Genomic DNA, 21,060 nt, shown 5'->3' with positions numbered 1-21,060 from the left:
ATAACATGCCACATGTATTAACATATTTATAAACTTGAATAAGCAATAAACATGTATTAACAAAGCCTAATGACAATATATTTTTAATAATAAACACAATATTTCAAATTTATATCACAACATATTTAGAATAACTCACAAACTATTTACAAACTATACAAACAATAATCACAATATGATAAAAAGTAAGCATCAAATCACAACAACATATTGATAAAGTTTAGAAATATACCTAGCACTCACAATATCCTCTTACAAATCAAAATCTTCAAACTTTCCAAAACAAGCAATCCTTCAAAAAAATACAACACAAACTTATTAGAAATATTCTATAACAAAAACACATTCTATAAATATCATAAAATTTAAATAAAGACAAGAAATAAAAATATTATCTTACCAAAACTCACCTCTCTCTCACTCTCTAACTCAACTCTCTCTCACTCTAACTCTCTCTCTCTCTCTGACTCTCTCTCTCTCTCTCTCGTCGAAATCTCTCTCTCTCTCTCTCTCTCTCTCTCTCTTTCTCTTTCTGTTGCGCGCACGGGAGAAAAGAAATAATGGGCATCCTCCCGTGCGCGTACTGATTAAGTTCTAAAATTATTAGTTTAAACGTTCGAACGTTAACTTTAAACGTCCGAACGTTAATTCTAAAATTATTCCCGCCCAGAACGTTCGGACGTTTAAAATACACGTTCGAACGTACCCTTCTTATGATATAACATGAAATCTAGCGGGAAAGTTCCCGCACTTTCCTCATATATGTTCGAATGTATCACAATTTCTCGTTCGAACGTTTGTAGATTTATAGATAAACGTTCGAACATACTACTTAAACGTCCGAACGTACATTTCATGAAAGTGTTACCATATTTGAGCGGGAAATCTCCCGCACTAATTTGACTAACGTTCGAACGTTGACGGATTTGATGTTCGAACGTATAGTATAAACGTCCTTACGTCTAAATAATCACACAGATATTAAACATCGAGCGGGAAAATTCCCGCCTCTTAGTTTAACGTTCGAACGTTAACTTCAAACGTTCGAACGTAATATTCCTACTATACTTAACTTATAATATAATATATATACTACGTTGTATAGTATTTTGTGCATAATATAATTTATATATTATGCACAAAATATGTGTTTTTCTAAATTACTTATATTTATACTAGTTAAATAATATATTTATACTATAATATTAAGACTAAATTTACTAATAATAGTTTAGTATATGACTATATGTAAATATCATACTACTAAAAATTTACAATATTACTACCATGTTGTTCTAAATTACTAATGTATAAATATAATAGCATGTAATACTAATGTATATATAATATACTATAAACACTAAGATGCATAATAACATCAACATGTAATATTGTAATACTATACTAATGGATAAATACTAATCTATAAATTTATAATAACATATAATACTAATGTATAATAACTAAAGTATTATTCATATCAATTTTATATAACAATATCTTGTATTAATTATATTTTTTGACCTAATAAATTCTCAACATATTCATTTTGATAAATATATTAGTAATTCTAATATACATTAGTATAATAATTAGATTTATGGCCTAATACTAATACTATTAGTAAACCACTTTAAGCCTATATATAAATTACTATATAAAGCACTATAGTATTAATTACTAATACTATATTACTATGTGATACTATTAACTATAGTGATATATTAGTATTAGACATTAGTATACTAATACTATCAGTGATATAGCTAGTGTAATATAATAATATTTATACTAATACTATTATATAGTTATACTAAATTAAAATCACTATAGCAAATATTAATATATAGTTATGCTAATCGCTATAACTAATACTAATACTAATATAGACTACAGTTATAACTTATAGTATTATAACTTATACTAATATATTATATAGTTATACTAAATCACTATAACTAATACTAATATAGTTATACTAATCACTATAATAGTGATATAGTATTAATATCACTATTAGTATAATACTATAATATATAGTATTAATAATAACTAATACTAATATAATTATTAGTATAACTAATATTTATATAATATATATATCAAGTATAAGAGATTAGAGATTTAATATATATATATATATATCAAGTATATTAGTTTATTATTAATATTTCGGTGCTTTTTTTTTAATATTCATATATAATAATATATATCATATATTTTTTTTATAAATTTTCATATATATATAATATATAAAATAGATTTATATTAGTTAGTATACTACTATACAATACGGCGTCGTTTCTATTGCAATAGGACTTTCTTTTTAATTTTTGAATGCATGTTATTATGTTACTTGTTTTATTTAGTTGTATTTCTTGTTATAATCAAAAGTTTAATTAATTCCCACAGGTAATGTTGAGAAAATTGAAATTTAAAAGCTCACAAATTTTTTTTAAAAAAAAAAGTGGGTCAAATATGAAGTTAAAAAAGATAAAAAAAAATAATAAAAAAATCCGACTCCGCTCCGACAAGTCGGAGTCGGAGTCGGAGCTGATTTTATATATTGCTAAACTTTATAAATATAAGAAGCACTCACAAAAAAACCAATAATCTAATTGTCAATAATATTATATAACATCCTAATATATAACTTAAACATTTATAATATAATATATTATATTGACAAACGTTCGAACGTAATAATAAGTACGTTCGAACATTCTATGTATATAAGGCCAAAACCGAACGTCGAAACGCATTTCCCTGCCCGTATCCATCGTCTTCTCCGTTATTTGCCGCCACGCCGCCGTCAACTCCGCCACAACCGTCACTAAAAGGTAAGCATTTATCTTTTATGCAAATAACATGTATTTTATTGAGATTTAGATTGACATTTGGATTGAGTTTGGTTTAAAACCGGATAAATATTACCGGATTTTCAACTTCATTTTCCGGCCACCACGACCAGTCATTGGCCGAATAGTCACCGTAGAAATGTTTCTTGAAGTGTATACTTCATTTACATTGTGACATTTCGGCATTTAGACCCTTGTAGAGAAATTTTCGAGATTTCAATAATGGCTGAGTCGACTCAGCCATTCTGCGTCGAAACGTTCGAACGTTTCACCAAGACATTCGAACGTACGACGTTTAAATTACCGAGCCGTTACAGCTTCCATGTTCGAACGTTAATCGTCTTACATTCGGACGTGAATATTATTAAACGACATATGTTCGAACGTTAATATTTACTTTCGCACGTAAATCACATACGGTCGGACGTTTAATTATAACATCCGAACGTAGTGATTTTCTACATTATTCATGCTTCGACGTTCGGACGTTCATATTTACGTTCACACGTAAAACAAATACGTTCGAACTTAAATTCGAACGTATTTGTTTACTGCTTATGTTCGAACGTACATCTGTACATTCGAACGTATTTGTTTTACGTTTGAACGTAAATTTATTTACATTATTTTACGTGCGAACGTATAAGTTAACGTCCGAACGTTTTTATCTTTAACGTTCGAACGTTAAAGATAGAACGTTCGAACGTTAATCCAGAGCATCTTAAAATTAATACAAAAAAATGCATTATTCTAAATAATTTTTTTTTCCTTTTCTATTTTCAGGATATGGCTCTTCCACTGCATACACGAAAACGAGGGAGGGAAGGAGCCACGTCGGACACTGCCCGTATCGGAGCTCGTACTGTTATGGTAGAGAGAGAGGTCTTAATTAATGAGTTCGACGAACTCTGTTGGCAGCAGACGAACCTAAGAGATGTTTTCCTCAGTAGAGGCTGGGGAAATATCTGCACATTGAGGGGGAAGGTATACCCCTCAATGGTTCAAGAATTCTATATGGGGATGTGTGACATGCCTCCGGATGCATCCTCTCACACCGTGACTGTACGCGGTGTTTCCATTGAGGTATCGGCAGATGTCATCGGCGAGCACCTCGGGATTCATCGAGGTGCTCAGACATTTACACACTCAACACCCCGTGAGGATGTAGGCACTTCTGCATCATCTACTGGCCGGGGATGTGAGCCAGCATCAGCCGATGATGCAGGCCAGTCAGAGGCTGAGGATACTGGCGTCGAGGCTCGGGATGATGACCGAGACGAGGATTTCTACATCCTCACCGGGAGGGATCGCATGCAGATCGAGCGGAAGAACGCCTTCAACCAGAACCATCTGCTGCATTTCTTCCGCATGTTGCACCTTATTGTTGCAACAAATGTCGATCCTGTGGCTCATAAAACCACATTTAGTCGGCTTCGGGCACAATTTTTGATACGAGTGGCACGTGGAGATCCTATAGATTTGCCACTGCACATTTTTGAGAGGATCCGTTACGAGGCGAGCATCGTCTCCACGGATAATCTCCCATATGGTGTCCTCATCAGCCGACTATTACTTGCACGGGGAGTGCCGACCCAGCCAGAGGAGCGGGTCAAAGATCAGATGAGCCCCCTCGACATGACCACGCATCGGCGTAGCATTGGACAGGCGAGGGGACGTCAGCCACCCCCTGTAGAGGATCTAGTTCCTCCGACGCAGCCTGAGCCAGGTCATGTCGGGAGTAGTAGTCAGCATACGCCGAGTACATCTGCAGGAGATGTGCGGCCTGCTTGGGTTGATGCGGTCATCTCACAGCTGACTGCGCATATTGATCATAAGATCGATCGATCGCTCGAGGCTATATCGGCGTCTGTTGCCGAACTCACCCATCGTGTAACTATCCTCAACGACAAGGTTGATACCTTGACTGAGGAAGTACGGAGTTCGACTTTTGCGGATAACGTTATCATCTGACTGTTGTTTACTACGTTCTATCAATTTTTGTATTTTATTTTTAATATTTGTAACGAAAAATATTATGGAATATTTTTATCGTTTTTTCATTTCAATTTTTAATCTTCTTTGATGTTTTAGTTTTCAACTTTAATACTAAATCACTGCATTTCAAATATATATAAATCAATAATATATATTTATATATTACAAAGTGTGTATATATAAATATATACAATTCAATTTTTTAGACTTGTTCACAAATTATGCACAATAAAAATACATAATTTTTAAATTAAAGTCATTTAATTTAAATTTACAATGAACGTTCGAATGTTATTACTTAACGTTCGAACATTGGTGCAAACATTTTACGTTCGAACGTAAAATTAATAACATTCGAACGGTTGCGCCAAAACATTTTACGTTCCAACGTAAACAGACATAACGTTCGAACGTATATGTGACGTTCGAACGCATATTTCCCATACGTTCGAATGTAAAAAAATCTCATTCTATCTTTAGTGACGGTTTCCAAAAACTGTCACAGAAAATGCCTTTTAGTGACGGTCTAGGGACTGTCACAATTTCCTAACCGTCACTAAAAAGCAATTGTGTTGTAGTGAATGGAGTTCCATTAATTGTACCATTGGTTAATCCTTTGGAGTATAAGTCATGTGGTTTGGGTCTTCCATTGAAGCTTTATTAGAGTGCATATCCCAACCAGAAATTATACTGGACTTGAGCAGAGACACCTACGACGGATGGGCTCGATGAGGATGTTGGAAACGTAAGGGGATTATGATACCCCATATTTAAGATAAGTGATAAGGGTACGTAGGTAACATATGAGATCTCACATTACTTGAAAATGAGAAGTTGTTACTCTTTATAATGTTCTAATCGAACTCAAATAAGTGTACTATTGATTAGTCATTTTAAAGTGTAGGTCATGTAGTTATGTGGTTTGAGCCTTCCATTGGGACGTTACAGTATCCCTATTGAAGGCATCAACATCAACCAAACAAAATAAATTATTACATCATTTTTCTTGCATAAGCCAACTTTTACTCTGGGAGCTGGTTTTGGATTTCTCGAGAAAACTATCTATGCATTTTCTTATTAACAATAAACCAAAGAAGCTGGACCAAGGTCGTATATATGTATGTCTTGTCTCTAAAAGGACAAAAGAAAAAATATAAATTTTAAACTACTACTTGTGTCAATTGTACAATGTACTCATATACTGCTGCTTTCAAACGTTGAGATTGTTTAATTCCCACTTACCAAGAATATTATCGAACCAACAACTATATATATATATATATATATATCTCTACGATATGGCTGCCATTTATATATCTTTTTACATGTAGTAGTTGGTGCTTGCAGAACCATGCAGAATATAAACAACTAGTGCACATTAAACCATTTGATCAATAAAGAAGAACAGAGTATAAACCAGCGTTATATCTATATAGATTACCAATTAAGCTGCTTACAATCTTAGCACAGTTCCTAGCTCTTTGCCTCCATAATTGCTCTTATACCATGTGTGTTGCTTTTACCTAGATTTCGAAATGGACTCCAGACAGAGAGGCAATGGAAGGAAAAAGCACACAACACTCGGTTTTTGAAGTACGTGTTAAGAGGTGGCTTGAATTCAGATGGAACAGTGCATGTGTCGTAGGTTCGCTCGAGCGAAAGTTCACTTGGCTCGAGCGAAGTCAGACAGAGAGTCTCGCTCAAGCATCGCTCGAGATTCAGCTCGAGCAATATGAAGACAGAGAGCTTCGCTCGACATTCGCTCGACACTCAGCTCGAGCGAATTCAGACAGAGAGCTTTGCTCGACCCTCGCTCGACACCCAGCTCGAGCGAGTTCAGGCAGAGAGCTTCGCTCGACTCTCACTCAACTGTTGGCTTGAGCGAAGTGCAGAAAACCTACGTTCGCTCGACACTCTCTCGAGTGTTCGCTCGAGCCAATGTTCACAGAAGTGAATTTTACTGTTCCTATAAATACCAAACGGCGCCCACTTCTTCCAATAACTTCAGAAATCACTTTTTTCACTTGTTTTTAGTGTTTTCTTGAGAGAGAAGTTATAGAGTGAGTTTTGAGAAATAACTTCCTTGTGAAGTTTTTGTTGTATTCATCTGTACTCCATCTCTGTTAATAGTGAAATCTTCGATACCGACCCCACCAGTGGACGTAGGCTCATTTTGAGTCGAATCACTTAATTCTTGGTGTTCTTTCTATGTGCTTGTCATCAATTTCTTTCGTTTAGTTCCGCTACTATACTTCGAGTTAGTCTTAGATATACAGTTATTCCCAACAAACTGGTATTAGAGCTTGGCTCAGGGTGATCTGGAGGGATGGCTATGGTAAGTTTGAAGTGGAGAAATTTGACGGTCAGAACAGTTTCAGTTTATGGCGCATCAAGATGAAGGCTTTACTGTGACAACAGGGCTTGTCAAAAGTGTTAGAAGTGTCGATATCTGAAGATTCTCCGGCTCCTTCGAAAGAAGAAGAAGAAAAGGTACACATTGCTATTCTTTTGTTACTATCTGATGGAGTTTTAAGAGAGGTTGCTGACGAGGTGACTGCAACTGGTCTCTGGTTGGCACTTGAGAATCTGTACATGAAGAGATCTCTCACCAACTGTTTGTATTTGAAACAACGGTTATACACTCTCAAAATGAAGGAAGGTACTCTTATTTCTGAACACCTAGATGAATTTAACAAAATCATTATGGATCTGAGGAATATAGATATTAAGCTTGAAGAAGAAGATCAAGCGTTAATTATTTTATGTTCATTACTCACATCTTTTGAGAACGTTGTGAATTCCATGTTGTATGGTAGAAATACAATTTCCTTGGTAGATGTAAAGTCTGCTTTGAATTCTAAGGAGTTGAGGAATAAATTGAGTGTGAAGAACACTAATGAACAAGCTAGTGGCTTGTTTGTTAAGGGGTCCTCAAGCAGGGGTAGATCGAATGACAGGGGTTCAGAGAAGAATAAGGGGAAATCAAGGGGCAGTTCACAAGCAACGTTTAGTAAGAAAAACGTTAAATGTCATTACTGCCATAAGTTTGGTCACTACAAGAATGAGTGTCCAAAATTGAAAAACAGAGAGGACGACACTAGTTTATCTAATGCCGTTAGTGTTACTGATGATAGGTCTAACGACCTAGATCTTGTTCTAGCGATTAGCGACTCAAGTAGTCACTTTAGTGACAAGTGGGTCATGGACTCAGCTTGCACTTTCCATATGTGTCCCAAGAGGGACTGGTTCACTAACTATGAATCGGTCAACGGAGGCTCCGTTTTGTTAGGGAATGATATGGCTTGCAGAATTGCTGGAATTGGTTCAGTCCGAATTAAGATGTTTGATGGAATTGTCCGGACATTGTCTAATGTTCGACACATTCCAGATTTGAAAAAAGAATCTTATTTCTTTGGGTACTCTTGATTCCTTGGATTACAAGTACACTGGTGAAGGTAGAGCTATCAGAGTCAGTAAGGGCTCTATGGTTGTGATGAAAGGAGATAAGACAAATGATCTTTATTTCCTTTAGGGCTCTACAGTGACAGGTGCAGCTGCAGTGTCTATTTCAGATGATCCGGATTCAGATGTCACACGTTTGTGGCATATGCGTTTGGGTCATATGAGTGAGAAGGGGATGTCAATTTTGAATAAGCAGGGTTTGCTATGTAATCAGAAGATAGGGAAACTGGATTTCTGTGAACACTGTGTGTTTGGAAAACAGTGCAGGGTTCAGTTCTCTACAGGGGTTCACAGAACCAAAAGTTCTGTGGACTATATTCATTTTGATCTATGGGGCCCATCTTCCGTCCCGTCAAAAGGTGGAGCTCAGTATTTGCATACGTTCATTGACGATTTCTCACGGAAGGTTTGGGTTTACTTTCTGAAGCAGAAAAGCGATGTATTTGTTAACTTCGAACAGTGGAAAGCTTTGATTGAAAATCAGACGGGCAAGAAAATCAAGTGACTTCGCACTGACAATGGTATGGAGTTTTGCGGAGGTGAGTTTGATGAATTCTGCAGGAATGAGGGTATTGCCAGACATCGTACAGTTAGACATACTCCACAGCAAAATGGGGTAGCTGAACGGATGAACAAGACTCTCTTGGAGAGAGCCCGGAGCATGCTTTCTAATGCAGGTTTGGGTAAGAATTTCTAGGCTGAAGCAATCAACACAGCTTGTTTCTTGGTCAATCGTTCTCCAGCCACAGCGATTGGTTTGAAGACTCCGAATGAGGTATGGTCTGATACTCCTACTGATTATTCGAATTTGAAAGTTTTTGGTTGTCTTGCATATTTCCATATTAATGATGGAAAACTTGAGCCGAGGGCAAAGAAAGGCATATTCATTGGGAATGCCAGTGGGGTGAAGGGATTCAGGTTGTGGTGTACTGATCCCAAATCACCCAAGTTTGTGATCAGTAGGGATGTCACTTTTGATGAAAAATCCATGCTTAATCCGAGAAAGGAGATTACTGGGTCTACAGGACAAGAACAGGATGTCAGAAAGCTGGTGGAGTTTCAGGTGGAAGCACCACAAGGGCTGCCCAGTGGCGCCCAAGATCATGCTATTGCAGATGAGCATGATTCTGATTCGAGTAACAGCGCACAAGGTGAGCAAGACTACAGTATAGCGACTGGTAGACAGAGGAGGCAGATTAGACCACCTTAGAGATATGCTCATGCAGATATGGTGATGTATGCTCTTACTACAGCAGAGAATATTGTCGGTTAGGAGCCTTCCAGTTATTCAGAAGCTGTCAAGAGCGCAGAATCTGCTCAGTGGTGCGCAGCTATGACTGAAGAGATTGAGTCTCTTCACAAAAACCAAACATGGGATTTGGTTCTGTTGCCAAAGAAGGTGAAGACTGTTGGCTGCAAATGGGTCTTCAAAAGAAAAGAGGGAATCCAGGGTGATACAGATGCAAGATACAAGGCATGCTTAGTTGCTAAGGGCTTCAGTCAGAGAGAATGCATCGACTTCAATGAAGTCTTCTCTCCAGTGGTGAAACACAGTTCGATCAGATTGCTACTTGCTATAGTAGCATTGTATGACTTAGAGCTGCAGCAACTTGATGTTAAAACAGCGTTCCTACATGGTGAGCTTGAAGAGACCATTTATATGCATCAGCCAGAGGGATTCATTGTTGAAAACAAGGAAGATCATGTGTGCAGATTGAAGAAATCTTTATATGGTTTGAAGCAGTCGCCAAGGCAATGGTATAAGCGGTTTGATTCCTTTATGATTGATCATGGTTATTTGAGAAGTAACTATGATAGTTGTGTTTATCATAAGGAATTATCTGATAAGTCTTTCATTTATTTGCTATTATATGTTGATGATATGCTTATTGCTGCTAGAAGCATATCTGACATTGGTTTGTTAAAGACCCAACTCAGAAATGAGTTTGAAATGAAAGATTTAGGTGCTGCGAAGAAGATTTTGGGGATGGAAATCATCAGAGATAGGAAAGCTGTAAAGTTGTACTTGTCCCAGGGAAAGTACATTGAGAAAGTGCTTCAGAGATTTAGAATATTTGATTCCAAACCAGTAAGTACACCACTTGCTATGCACTTTAAGCTTTCAGCTAGCCTATCTCCTCAGACAGATGAAGAGGAACAGTTCATGGCTAGTGTTCCTTATTCCAGTACAGTTGGGAGCATCATGTATGCAATGGTTTGCACCCGCCCAGACATTTCACAGGCCGTGAGCGTGGTTAGCAGGTATATGGCTAATCTGGGTAAGACTCATTGGCAGGCTGTGAAATGGATACTCAGGTATTTGAGGGGAACCATGAACTTTGGGTTAATATTTGATAGAGATGTCGATCTCAGTTCCAAAGTTACTGGTTTTGTTGATTCTGATTATGCTGGAGACTTAGATAAGACAAGATCATTGACAGGTTATGTTTTGACTCTGTGTGGGTCAGCTATTAGTTGGAAAGCAACACTGCAATCCACTGTTGCTTTATCAACTACCGAGGCAGAGTACATGGCAGCAGCAGAGGCTGTTAAGGAGGCCATTTGGTTGAAAGGCTTGGTCAATGATTTGGGTATACAACAAGATGGGATCTCAGTATTTTGTGACAGTCAAAGTGCAATACATTTGACCAAAAATCAAATGTATCATGAGAGAACAAAGCACATTGATGTCAGGTATCATTTTCTCGGAGAGATTGTTACAGAAGGTGTTATACAGATTCTAAAGATTGCTACTACAGAGAATCCAGCAGATATGATGACTAAGCCAGTTGCAGTATACAAGTTCAAACTTTGTTTGGACTTGATTGGTGTTCGCATTTTGTTATTCCCGTAAGGGATTTGGTGGTGGGGATTGGTTTTGTGGTCAGAGGTTTTTTGTGTTTTGGCAGAGTTCAAGCCAAGGTGGAGATTTGTTAAGAGGTGGCTTGAATTCAGATGGAACAGTGCATGTGTCGTAGGTTCGCTCGAGCGAAGGTTCACTTTGCTCGAGCGAAATCAGACAGAGAGTCTCGCTCAAGCATCGCTTGAGATTTGTTTAGAGCTCAATTGCTTCCTGTATAAAATGTATCTTATAAGGCTAATCAATGTGCGCACTTTCCCCGCGGGCGACGCTACTCAAGAAGTGCTGGTGCACTATGGGGAAGGTCCTTTAAGTAGATGACTTGTCGGGTTGTTAGAGCGTGCGTTCTGTAAGAAAAATGAATATTTATGATGAATTATTTACGACTAGAATAACCATTAATTTGTTACGAGAAGAAACGCATTTTTATAAGAAATTGTTATTTTTGTAGGAAATAGTGACAAGGATTATTTTTTATTTTTTTTTATAAGAAACAAACATTTCATTAATAGAATAAACATTACAGACATTTATCAAGCCAAATAGCTTGAGAGATAAAGTCTGGAAAACAATCAAACCATATTGTGATACTCTCAACATTCCAAGCATACTGGGCATACTAGATGTATGTCAATACTGGTTGCATGGTTCATGAGGTACGTACCAATTAGTTTTATCGAAGGATTCGCCTCTGATCAATCTCTCTCTCTTTCTATATATATATATATATATATATATATATATATATAAAGACCATTGTCCTTATCTCTGATCAATTAGTTGCATGTTTGTCCCTATCTCTCTCTTTATATAAAAGAAAAAGAAAAAGAAAAGCCATTTTCCCTAGTCTCCCAAAGTTAATTTATGGCTCGTCTCCGTCTTATCTCAGGCTTTTATATTCACAATAAAATTAAGTATTTATGGCTCGTCACCCTGTCGTCAAAGCTAGCGATTTATAACGTATGCGAACAATACAAAAGAAGAAGAATAAGACCTTTATTATAAACTTCCCCGAACAGAAGCACTGGTCTCGTTTTTATGACCCTAGCTAGCCTTGTACAGACAAAGCAAAATACAGAAGTCAAAAACATGAGATGATTCAATAAACAAGTCAAGAAAACATAAAAACATGAAAAGTAAAAACAATTGTAAAATATTTTTTTAATTGTTTACAAAATTTACTTCTAAGAATATTTTTATTTTGTAAAGTGCATTTTATTTTGTAGAAAATAATTTTAAAATAAATTATTTCTTAAATGTAATATTGCACTAGTGCGTGCTTTATATTTTTTGAGGAATATTTTTATGGGTAATTCTATATTTTTAAACAGAAAATGGGGTACATTACAATTTTTGGATAGGTTGGAAAGATTGTTGAAATTTATAGTTTATAAGGAGCTCATAACTATCACTCCAATACTATACTTTATTACTACCACTTGTCCTTAATTGTAACGATCGAAGATGGCCGGTGCATATAATAAGTACTACGTGTGTGCATGCTTTTGTGCATTTTCTAATTAACACATTCATTAAATTGGAGCATGTTTTAGAACGAAACGGGAATTAGAGAAGAATCGTACAAACAAAACATGCAAAGTTTTAAGCATGAAAAATTTCTGAAATTTCCACACGTACAAGAACATTAAAAAACTACATGGATCCATTCCATAACATTGGCCACTGCTTATTACCAACGTAGTCAAGATGTGATGCATATAATTGCATATCAATCTTCCTAACATAAGTGGCGGAATGGTTACAATAACAACTGCATGCAAACGAAAAAAACATCATACACTAGATCAGGATCTTTCCAACATAATTAACGATTGAGATGTCCATTTCCTGGTAGGCGCCCAGCTTTAAGCTTTTCGTAGCAATCCTTGAAACATTCATCGAAGCCATACTCATTCACAGAATTTTTCCAATAATCAAAATTTTCCAAGACCTTCAAAATTGTTGTCCCATCATCACCGACTACTATGTCGCCACGAGTACCTTTGCAGAGCACAACCCATCCACTGTTACTTTTGAAGGAACGTAACAATTCATTGGGATCCAGTTGCTTCGCATTCACTAGTTTTTGTTCAATAAATTTATCCTCTATCACAATGTTCAACCCATTTGAATTTATATAATCACGAACTTTATTGAACTCAGTAGTAAATCTTTCCCTTAAGCTGCTGGAGACGGAAAATCCATAGTTGAAAGTGTAATTCCTGTCAACCTGATGATTTTGAACAGATGTCAAACGGCCTAAAATTGTGTTGGAAAGTACATTATGCATGGATTTTGTTTAAAAAACATATATGCATAGGTAACTTGCTAGGTGTATGTCTCCGGCCAAGATCCCTCACCATCTGATTTTTTCATTTATGTTCACGTGTATGTATGCATGCACTTATGTCGAAAGTTGAAAGTTAAATAAAATATTATTTTTATTTTAAGATTTATAAAAGTTAAATTGTTTGTTGTATTTTATTTGAAAGTTTAAAAAAATTGTTATCATTAGATTAGATGGGATAAATTGAGTAAGATGAAAAAGTTGATGTGAATGTATATCTCAGGCCAAGCCCCCTCACCATCTCTTTCCATTTATGTGTACGTATGCATGTATTTAGACTTTCGAAAACAACTTTACCTGCCTCGGGCCACTGATACCCATGCTGTTGTACCCCTTCAATTGAAGACGCAATCCTTCAGGCATTATCGCTTTTTCAGCTTCCGCCGTGAAAGGGAAGGCCTTCATTCCGAATAGCCGAATCATGCGGAGAGCATTTGGATGCACCACCTCCCCTTGTGGGTTTATCACCACGACGATAGGCTTATTCTTTAAGCTGCAATATTCATTCTTCATGATCTGGATGTCTGCTACTGTCGGTGGAAAACCCTGTAATATGTACCACGGCATTTTGGACTGCAACATGTCGAACTTCGCTTGCATGTCATCGGTCCAATGCTCCACTATTGGGATCCATACAATTTTATACGGTTCATCCTTATCTCTTATCCCACAAAAAATGGGCTTTAAAATCGAGATTTCTTCAACGGAGATGTCCATGACGTCCGAAATGAACAATAAAACATTCTTATTTTTCAGCACATCGATACTCAGCTGGGTTAGCATATTAAACAGTTAAGAGTAGAAATGAGTCAAATAAATAATCTTAAACTGATTAATGTAATCACTACTGCACATATTTTAAACGAAGTAGTAACATAAGATTTTGTAGGTAGTATTAATTGCTATTTTTCAGTTTCCATCCCAATAAAATTACTTTGCATCAGACTTGGACGGGAAAATACCTTACTCGAGCCTTTAAAGATATTTTTTCTTAACCAAAGAGGACCTACAGATCAAAGTAATTAATTGGGTGTTTAACGGTGTAAAAAAAAGGTGAATAATACAAGTGCTAACCAATTTTTTGGTAGAACCGTGAATAATACAACTCCCAACCATTGCCTTGAAAGCCTCCACAATTTTTGTAGGTGTTTCTGGAAGTTCCGTCGTTTTCCAATATTTGTCCACTTCGACTGTAGTTAACAAGGATATTTGCATGGTCAGCTAGCATTCTAGACCATGTTTAAGACATTACATATATAGTTTGTGCAACCGGTTCAAGGTAGTACTGTTTCGTACGAAATCAGCGTAATGGCTAACCTCTTTGTTGTTCGAATTCTTCTTCCTGCGTCTCTTTTATGTTCCGGGTTCTGTTCATCTTCTCAGACAAGGGCGATAGTTCCAGTGTCTTGTCCCTGAAATTAGGCAACCATGGTCATTTGCACTAGGTTAAAAAGGTAAAAAATTATGTTGGTTTTACTCCCCTTTTGGAGACCTACAAGCACAAGCTGCTATGATGTGTGATATGGACGGCAGATCACATTCTTAAGATCAGCATATACAGCACGTACGTACATGCATGTCAAGTGCGGACAAAGAACTTACTCATCACTGCTAAGGCAATACATTTGAGTGGCGCAAGCAACAACAGTTATGATAGCCAAAAAGACATGCACTGGGATACATTTTGCCAAAGTTGCCGTTGCAAGTGTATTTCTGTAGTACTTTTCTGCCAACTCAGATATCTGTTCCAACACTACAATGTTTCTTATTACTTCCAACGTGTTCTCGATCAACTTGCGCACCTCAATCACTTTCTGGCATTTTTTAAGGTCTGGGCGTTTTGAGATGGCAGGTACACGGTTTGTGAATCCCACTGACTTGGCCAGATGGTCCAGAGAGTCATCTAACTGCGCAAGGCCCCAGAAATCTCCATAGTCCAAAGCAAAAGCCGCAATTACCAGCACTGCCTTCTCAGCCCATGAACAGCTTGAGAGCTTGTTTAGTATGGAAATTGTTGTTTTGAGTTCATTTCCCCCACCAGGAGCCTTGCATGCAGCCAGCTGACATACATAATAGGAAAATGTTGAGACAATTAAAACTAGACAGTAAAATGATTACTTTCTCTCTACTTTTGGGGATCGAGGCTGGGGAAAGGTAAAGAAAAACGGTGTCCATTATGCAAAAAAAACTTCTAGGTGTGAAGAAAACAAAGTGCATTTTGTTGTAATTACCTCGGACGAAATTTGCTGGAGTTTGCCCAGTAGATCAACAGAACTGTTGTAGCTGTAGCCCTCCAAATCCTGTCTCTCCGGGTCTCGATGAAGAGGATCAGTACCCTATTAACAGATATACTTGAGAAATTAAAAACAGAAAAGCATAATCTGCCGCCTCAATTAGTAAAAATAAAATGTCATATGTGTGTCCACTTATAGAATACAAATGTTTCAGATTTTAATCGTGTTCGGGTCCTAACTTTGGAGTACTAGAAGTTAAAATGCATGGGGTTAAAAGGGAAAAGAAATGCGGAAAAAAAGGCATATAAATTAATAATGTGAACGGTACGTCGGAGTTACATATATACCAGTAAAACATTGTCGACCAAACGGAACGAAAGGTCAAGAATTCTTTTGATGTCGGAGAAAAACTGTTGTAAACGATCACGATTTTGGAGAGAATCAACAGACATGGATGGCACGTTTATAAGGACCAGTACACCATTCATGGTTTGCTCTACATTTTCTGGCAAAAGGATGTCATGGTTGGCCATAGTATTGTCTTTTACAAAGCACACTGAGAGGTACGTTAGAAATTCAGGTTTGGGAAAGAGGAGATAAGTTTGATCGTGTCATTAATAGTGCAATAGCGTGGTCTATTTATAGCAATAAGAACGGGAATAAGGTCGCAAGAGAAGAGTTTTTGTTTTTGTTTTTTTCTTTTCTCGGGTGAACCATTTCTAAATTTCTAGCTTGAAGCATTAATTAAACTCGATAATTTGGCCTTATACAGTAAATTTTATGCACTAACGTGGTTTATTGTAATCCATTAGATTGTATTACGCGCATTACATTCAGCACAAAAACGTGTAAATTTATCTGTATAAGATTTGGGCGTAAACCTAATACTTCTGATCATCTACTTTTCCTCACTGAAAAAGAGTTCTTCCTCTCCCCAATGTTTGTAAGTTTTTTATAGTTTTATTTTTCTCTTCTTTGAACTCATGCTTGATTTGCTACCTTCCCATGACGAAAACCCATGCAGAAACACACCACCCCACGCTTCTCCCTAACCATCAGTCTGTCTATATATTTACTGAGAAATCGTTAGAAAATTATTGGTGCATGAGGCTCATCATGCGCAGTACTCAAGACGGCCTTGTGTGAGCTAATTCATGTCCCACTGCATCTCCACACCTTGCCAGTGTAACACATGTGGCCCTAGTGATGACATCATCATATTTGAAAGATTACCTCAAATTCTTGTCCAAACTTAATTAAGGCATTAAGTGAGAGAGTGAGTGACATATAAAGTAGACTAGCTATGGACCTTACAATATTTATTATTTTTGGTATAAATATTTCCAACAACATAAAATGAACAATAAATATTATAAATTTTATATGTCACTCTCTATCCCGCTTAAAGCCTCAAATTCAAGTAAGAATTTGAGATGATATTTTCTTGAAAGGGTCATGTGCAATGGAAGTGAATTGACGTAGCACTGGGTGGAAGATAAGCTCAAGAAGGAACTGGCATAGGCAAGCACAAGTAGTACTTTCAAGTAATATTGTCCTCATGTATCTGTTATGTAATGGCCGCTGGTAGTTATCTTTAAGTTAGCGACTAAAATAAATTATGATCATCTTATTATTTTACATATGATACCCCATATTGAATTAGGGGTGTACAGGAACAGCTGGATCAATCGTCGTTGACAGAGACCGGCTGCCAGATTTAGGAATGGACTGGTAGTCAATGGGAATTTGAAGAAACTGACGTCGGCCGATTCAGTTCCAGTTTGAACCACGTTCAAACCACCAAACCAACCGATATAATATATATATTTTAAGTAAAACGACGGCGTCATTTCACTTCAGTGAAATGGCATCATTTCAAATGTATCGTTCAGAAAAAAACTTTTAAATGAAACAACGCCGTTTGGTTTAAATGGTGTTGTTTGGAATTAGGGTTTGAATTAACCCCTCCCCTCCCTCATCTTCTCCCGGTCTCATTTCTCTCTTTCACTTACTCACTCCTGACCCTCTATATTTCTCATTCCTCTCTCTCTCTCTCTCTCTCTCTCTCTCTCATGCAGCACAATTGCGACCTCTGTTTCCTCCATAAGTTCCATTTCATACACTCTAGAGAAAGATTTTATGAAGGACAACAAGTGTTTGTGAATCTTGGCAAACAGAAAGATTTTCTCTTTAAATTCCTTTGTTTCCTCTTCGTTCCTCTTTGTAAGTTCCTCTTCGACCTCTGTCAATCAATGGTGTTTGTGAATTTGTGATTATTATGTTCAAGTGCTGAGTTGGAGTAGGTAACCCATAATGATTTCATGGTAGACAACAAGCGCAGTCGTTGACATTCTCTCCCTTCTCTCTCTTATTGTGCCACCAAAGACACTGACAAACTGACCAGATTTACACCGAGAGCAACATCAACGGTTGTATCCCCTTCATTGGCTGGTTTCGGTCGAGATTTATATATTTTCTCCTTATCGGTGCGATTTTGGTCTTGGACCGAAATTGAATCGATACCTTCGGTTTTCAACCCTATATTGAATGATAAGTGATAAGTGTAGGTGGTGTATGAGATCCCACATTAATTGGAAATGAGAAGTTATTACTCTTTATAATATTCCAACTTACTATGGTGTTCCATTAATTGTATAATTGACTAGTCCTTTTGGAGTATAATCAATGTGGTTTGAGCTTTTTAATGAGACGTTACAAATAGCGCTATTCATCTAGGTTCTGGGTCGAAAATTTGAGTTTGAATCTGGAGTTTTTGATCTCGAGTTCCGAGTTAAACCCAGTTTTTTTTTTTTTTTTAACACTAGAATTCACAAAACAATTTTTACAACAGAGATGAAATAAATGAGTTGAATTAGGATTAAAATTAAGATTTAAATAAAATATATTAGAATATATATTTTTTAATATTATGTTTATTTTAAATTTTGAAAAAATTAAATTATTTATTTTATTTTATGTAAAAATTTATAAAAATTATAATGATTAGATGAAATGAGATGAGATAAATAGAAAAAAATTGTGAAAACTATCTTGGAATGACTAGATCCGGCCGAACAACCTAAGGCCACGTTGAATACTTTGTGGCCGAATTTAACCGCAATTCATTTTAACAGAAAATAATAAAAACAAAATGTTATCAAGTTCTTTGTTCATGATAAAATAATATTAAATATCTTTTAAAATCCCCCTTGCATGTTCACGTGATTTTGAATACAAAGCACATGAATATGGCATCTATTTTGTTATGATGCGTTGATATGATAAGATATATTTATAATGCTCAGTTATGCTATGCCAAAAGATTTCCGAATATGAATGTTTTCAACTGTCGCTCTGATATTTTGATGACGTGAATTGATTTTGCATTCTGTAACAAAAAATGTTTTGTTCTGCATTTTGAATTTTATAAATACTCATGTTTACATACTAGTATATATTCTCTATTTATTGAATTGTTGATTACTCACTCATTATCTTCATAATATTTTCATAGAATGTAAATGTACTCTATTGAGGATCTAGAATAAGAGGACGAGATTTTTGAGTGTAGGGGACAAGTAAAAAGATTACTTGAAATTATTAATTAGTAGATTTGATTTATTCTATGGATTTGATTTATTGGAATGTTGACATTTTTATTAACACTTGAGAAGTTGTTGATTTTTTTTGTTGAATCATTTCATTGATGACCTTGTGGAGGAATATATATGTATATTTGGTGGAAATTGATGAATTTATGATTATGGAATCTTTGAAATTTATTTCCGACCCCATCGGGTTACGGGGTGTTTAAGGCATGGTCAGAAAGTAGATGCATGCATATAACTGGAAAATGATTCCCGATCAGAGGGAGGAGAAAAGAAAATTCCTACCCACCACTTGTTTCCATTAATTAACACGAAAGAGCCTCCGACACATCTCTGCATATTTCTTTTTCATTGCATGTGGACTTCTCAGTTTTTGGTCAATCGGATCTATTGCTCAGATGTAGGCTGCGTTTAGATATTTAAATGAATTGGGTTGAGTTGAAATGATAAAATATTATTTTTTAATATTATTATTATTTTAAAATTTAAAAAAATTAAATTATTTATTATATTTTATATTAAAATTTAAAAAAATTATAATGATAGTTAAGATATGCATAAGTTACAAACGTTTTCCTTTGATTATTTGAAAATTAACGGTCAATCAAATAAATTTATTATTATATTTTATTAAATTCTCTCAACAACGTACGAGCTGACACTACCAATTAATTCACATGTGGTTCCAAAGTCCAAACTCTTAGGAGCGTTGAGCTCATAATTAACTATCATAAATATGGCATCTGTTTTGATAAGAATGGGCTGATATGATAAGATATATTTCTGATGCCCAATTATGTTATATCAAAATATTTTCAAATATGAATGTTTTGAACTTTGGCTCTAATATTTTGATAACGTGTGCTGATTCTGCATCGTGAAACTAAAAATATTTTTGTCTGCATTCTAAATTAATTTTGTAAATGTTTATATTTATTAATAAATAATTTTTATTAATAAATAATTTTTATTAATGACGTTTTTTAAGAGGTCATAACCGTTGGTTTCCATTAATTGAAGTTTTGTGGCATTTTTTGCAACTTAAACGTTAGTGTTTATTATGGGAACAAAATATGGCAGCATTCAAGTGCCAAAGATAGATATATATCTTCAATGTTGTTTTTAGCGGGCATGAAAAAGTTGCCGTTTATTTCTTTCGGAAGAACGTTAGCTTTAATGGGTTATTAAAGAGGGTTTTTAAGTTGTAGACGTTGGCTTATTTAAGTTGTTAACGTTGGCCATTTGATTCATTTTCATTCTTTTCCCGTTTATGTCTTTATACATCCTGAATCCTTCTTATATTGTTTTAGTCTTATATATATTTATATTGTTTAGTTCTTTGTACGGGACGATAGAAGTAGGAGTGTGAATCCGGACCCTTTTTTTTCCCGGTTCGGTCCGGAACCCGGAAATTCGGGTGTATTCGGGCGGTTATCCGCCCGGATTACACCCGGGAGGGTGAGAAGAATCCGGATCCGGTTACGGATCCGGATCCGGATTCTTTGACTCGGTTATCCGTAACCGGGTCATTAAAAGAAAAAACCGTCCCATGCAAAATCCCTAACTTCAGAATCTCTCATTTGAATCCCATCTATCTCTTCTGAGTCTTATCCTTTCTCTGCTCCTATTCTATTCGACGCAGCATCTCTTCTCCTACTCTCTTCGACGCAACCTATCTTCTCCTTTCGAAGTCCTT

General features: G+C 36.0%; 1 protein-coding gene across 1 annotated transcript; it reads right to left on the bottom strand.

The window, feature by feature from the left end:
* Positions 1–12,810: 12,810 nt before the first annotated feature.
* Positions 12,811–15,153, bottom strand: LOC108981847 (protein SIEVE ELEMENT OCCLUSION A-like). The gene is made up of 5 exons (XM_035695065.1): positions 15,125–15,153; positions 14,840–14,934; positions 14,597–14,712; positions 13,820–14,293; positions 12,811–13,405 (listed from the first exon to the last, which is right to left on the bottom strand). The coding sequence occupies exons 1-5, from the start codon at positions 15,145–15,147 to the stop codon at positions 13,001–13,003; spliced, it is 1,113 nt and encodes a 370-aa protein (XP_035550958.1). The 5' UTR covers positions 15,148–15,153; the 3' UTR covers positions 12,811–13,000.
* Positions 15,154–21,060: the final 5,907 nt, after the last annotated feature.

This window comes from Juglans regia, chromosome 10, assembly GCF_001411555.2.
Source record: "Juglans regia cultivar Chandler chromosome 10, Walnut 2.0, whole genome shotgun sequence".
NCBI lineage: Eukaryota > Viridiplantae > Streptophyta > Magnoliopsida > Fagales > Juglandaceae > Juglans > Juglans regia.
This window is presented reverse-complemented; position numbering and strand designations above follow the sequence as displayed.

Coding starts and splice junctions, on each gene's coding strand:
- LOC108981847 (XM_035695065.1), bottom strand. CDS start 15,147: ATGTATTGCCTTAGCAGTGATGA. Junction 14,935..15,124: donor TATTGCCTTAGCAGTGATGA/GTAAGTTCTTTG, acceptor GCCTAATTTCAG/GGACAAGACACTGGAACTAT. Junction 14,294..14,596: donor ACGGTTCTACCAAAAAATTG/GTTAGCACTTGT, acceptor ATGCTAACCCAG/CTGAGTATCGATGTGCTGAA.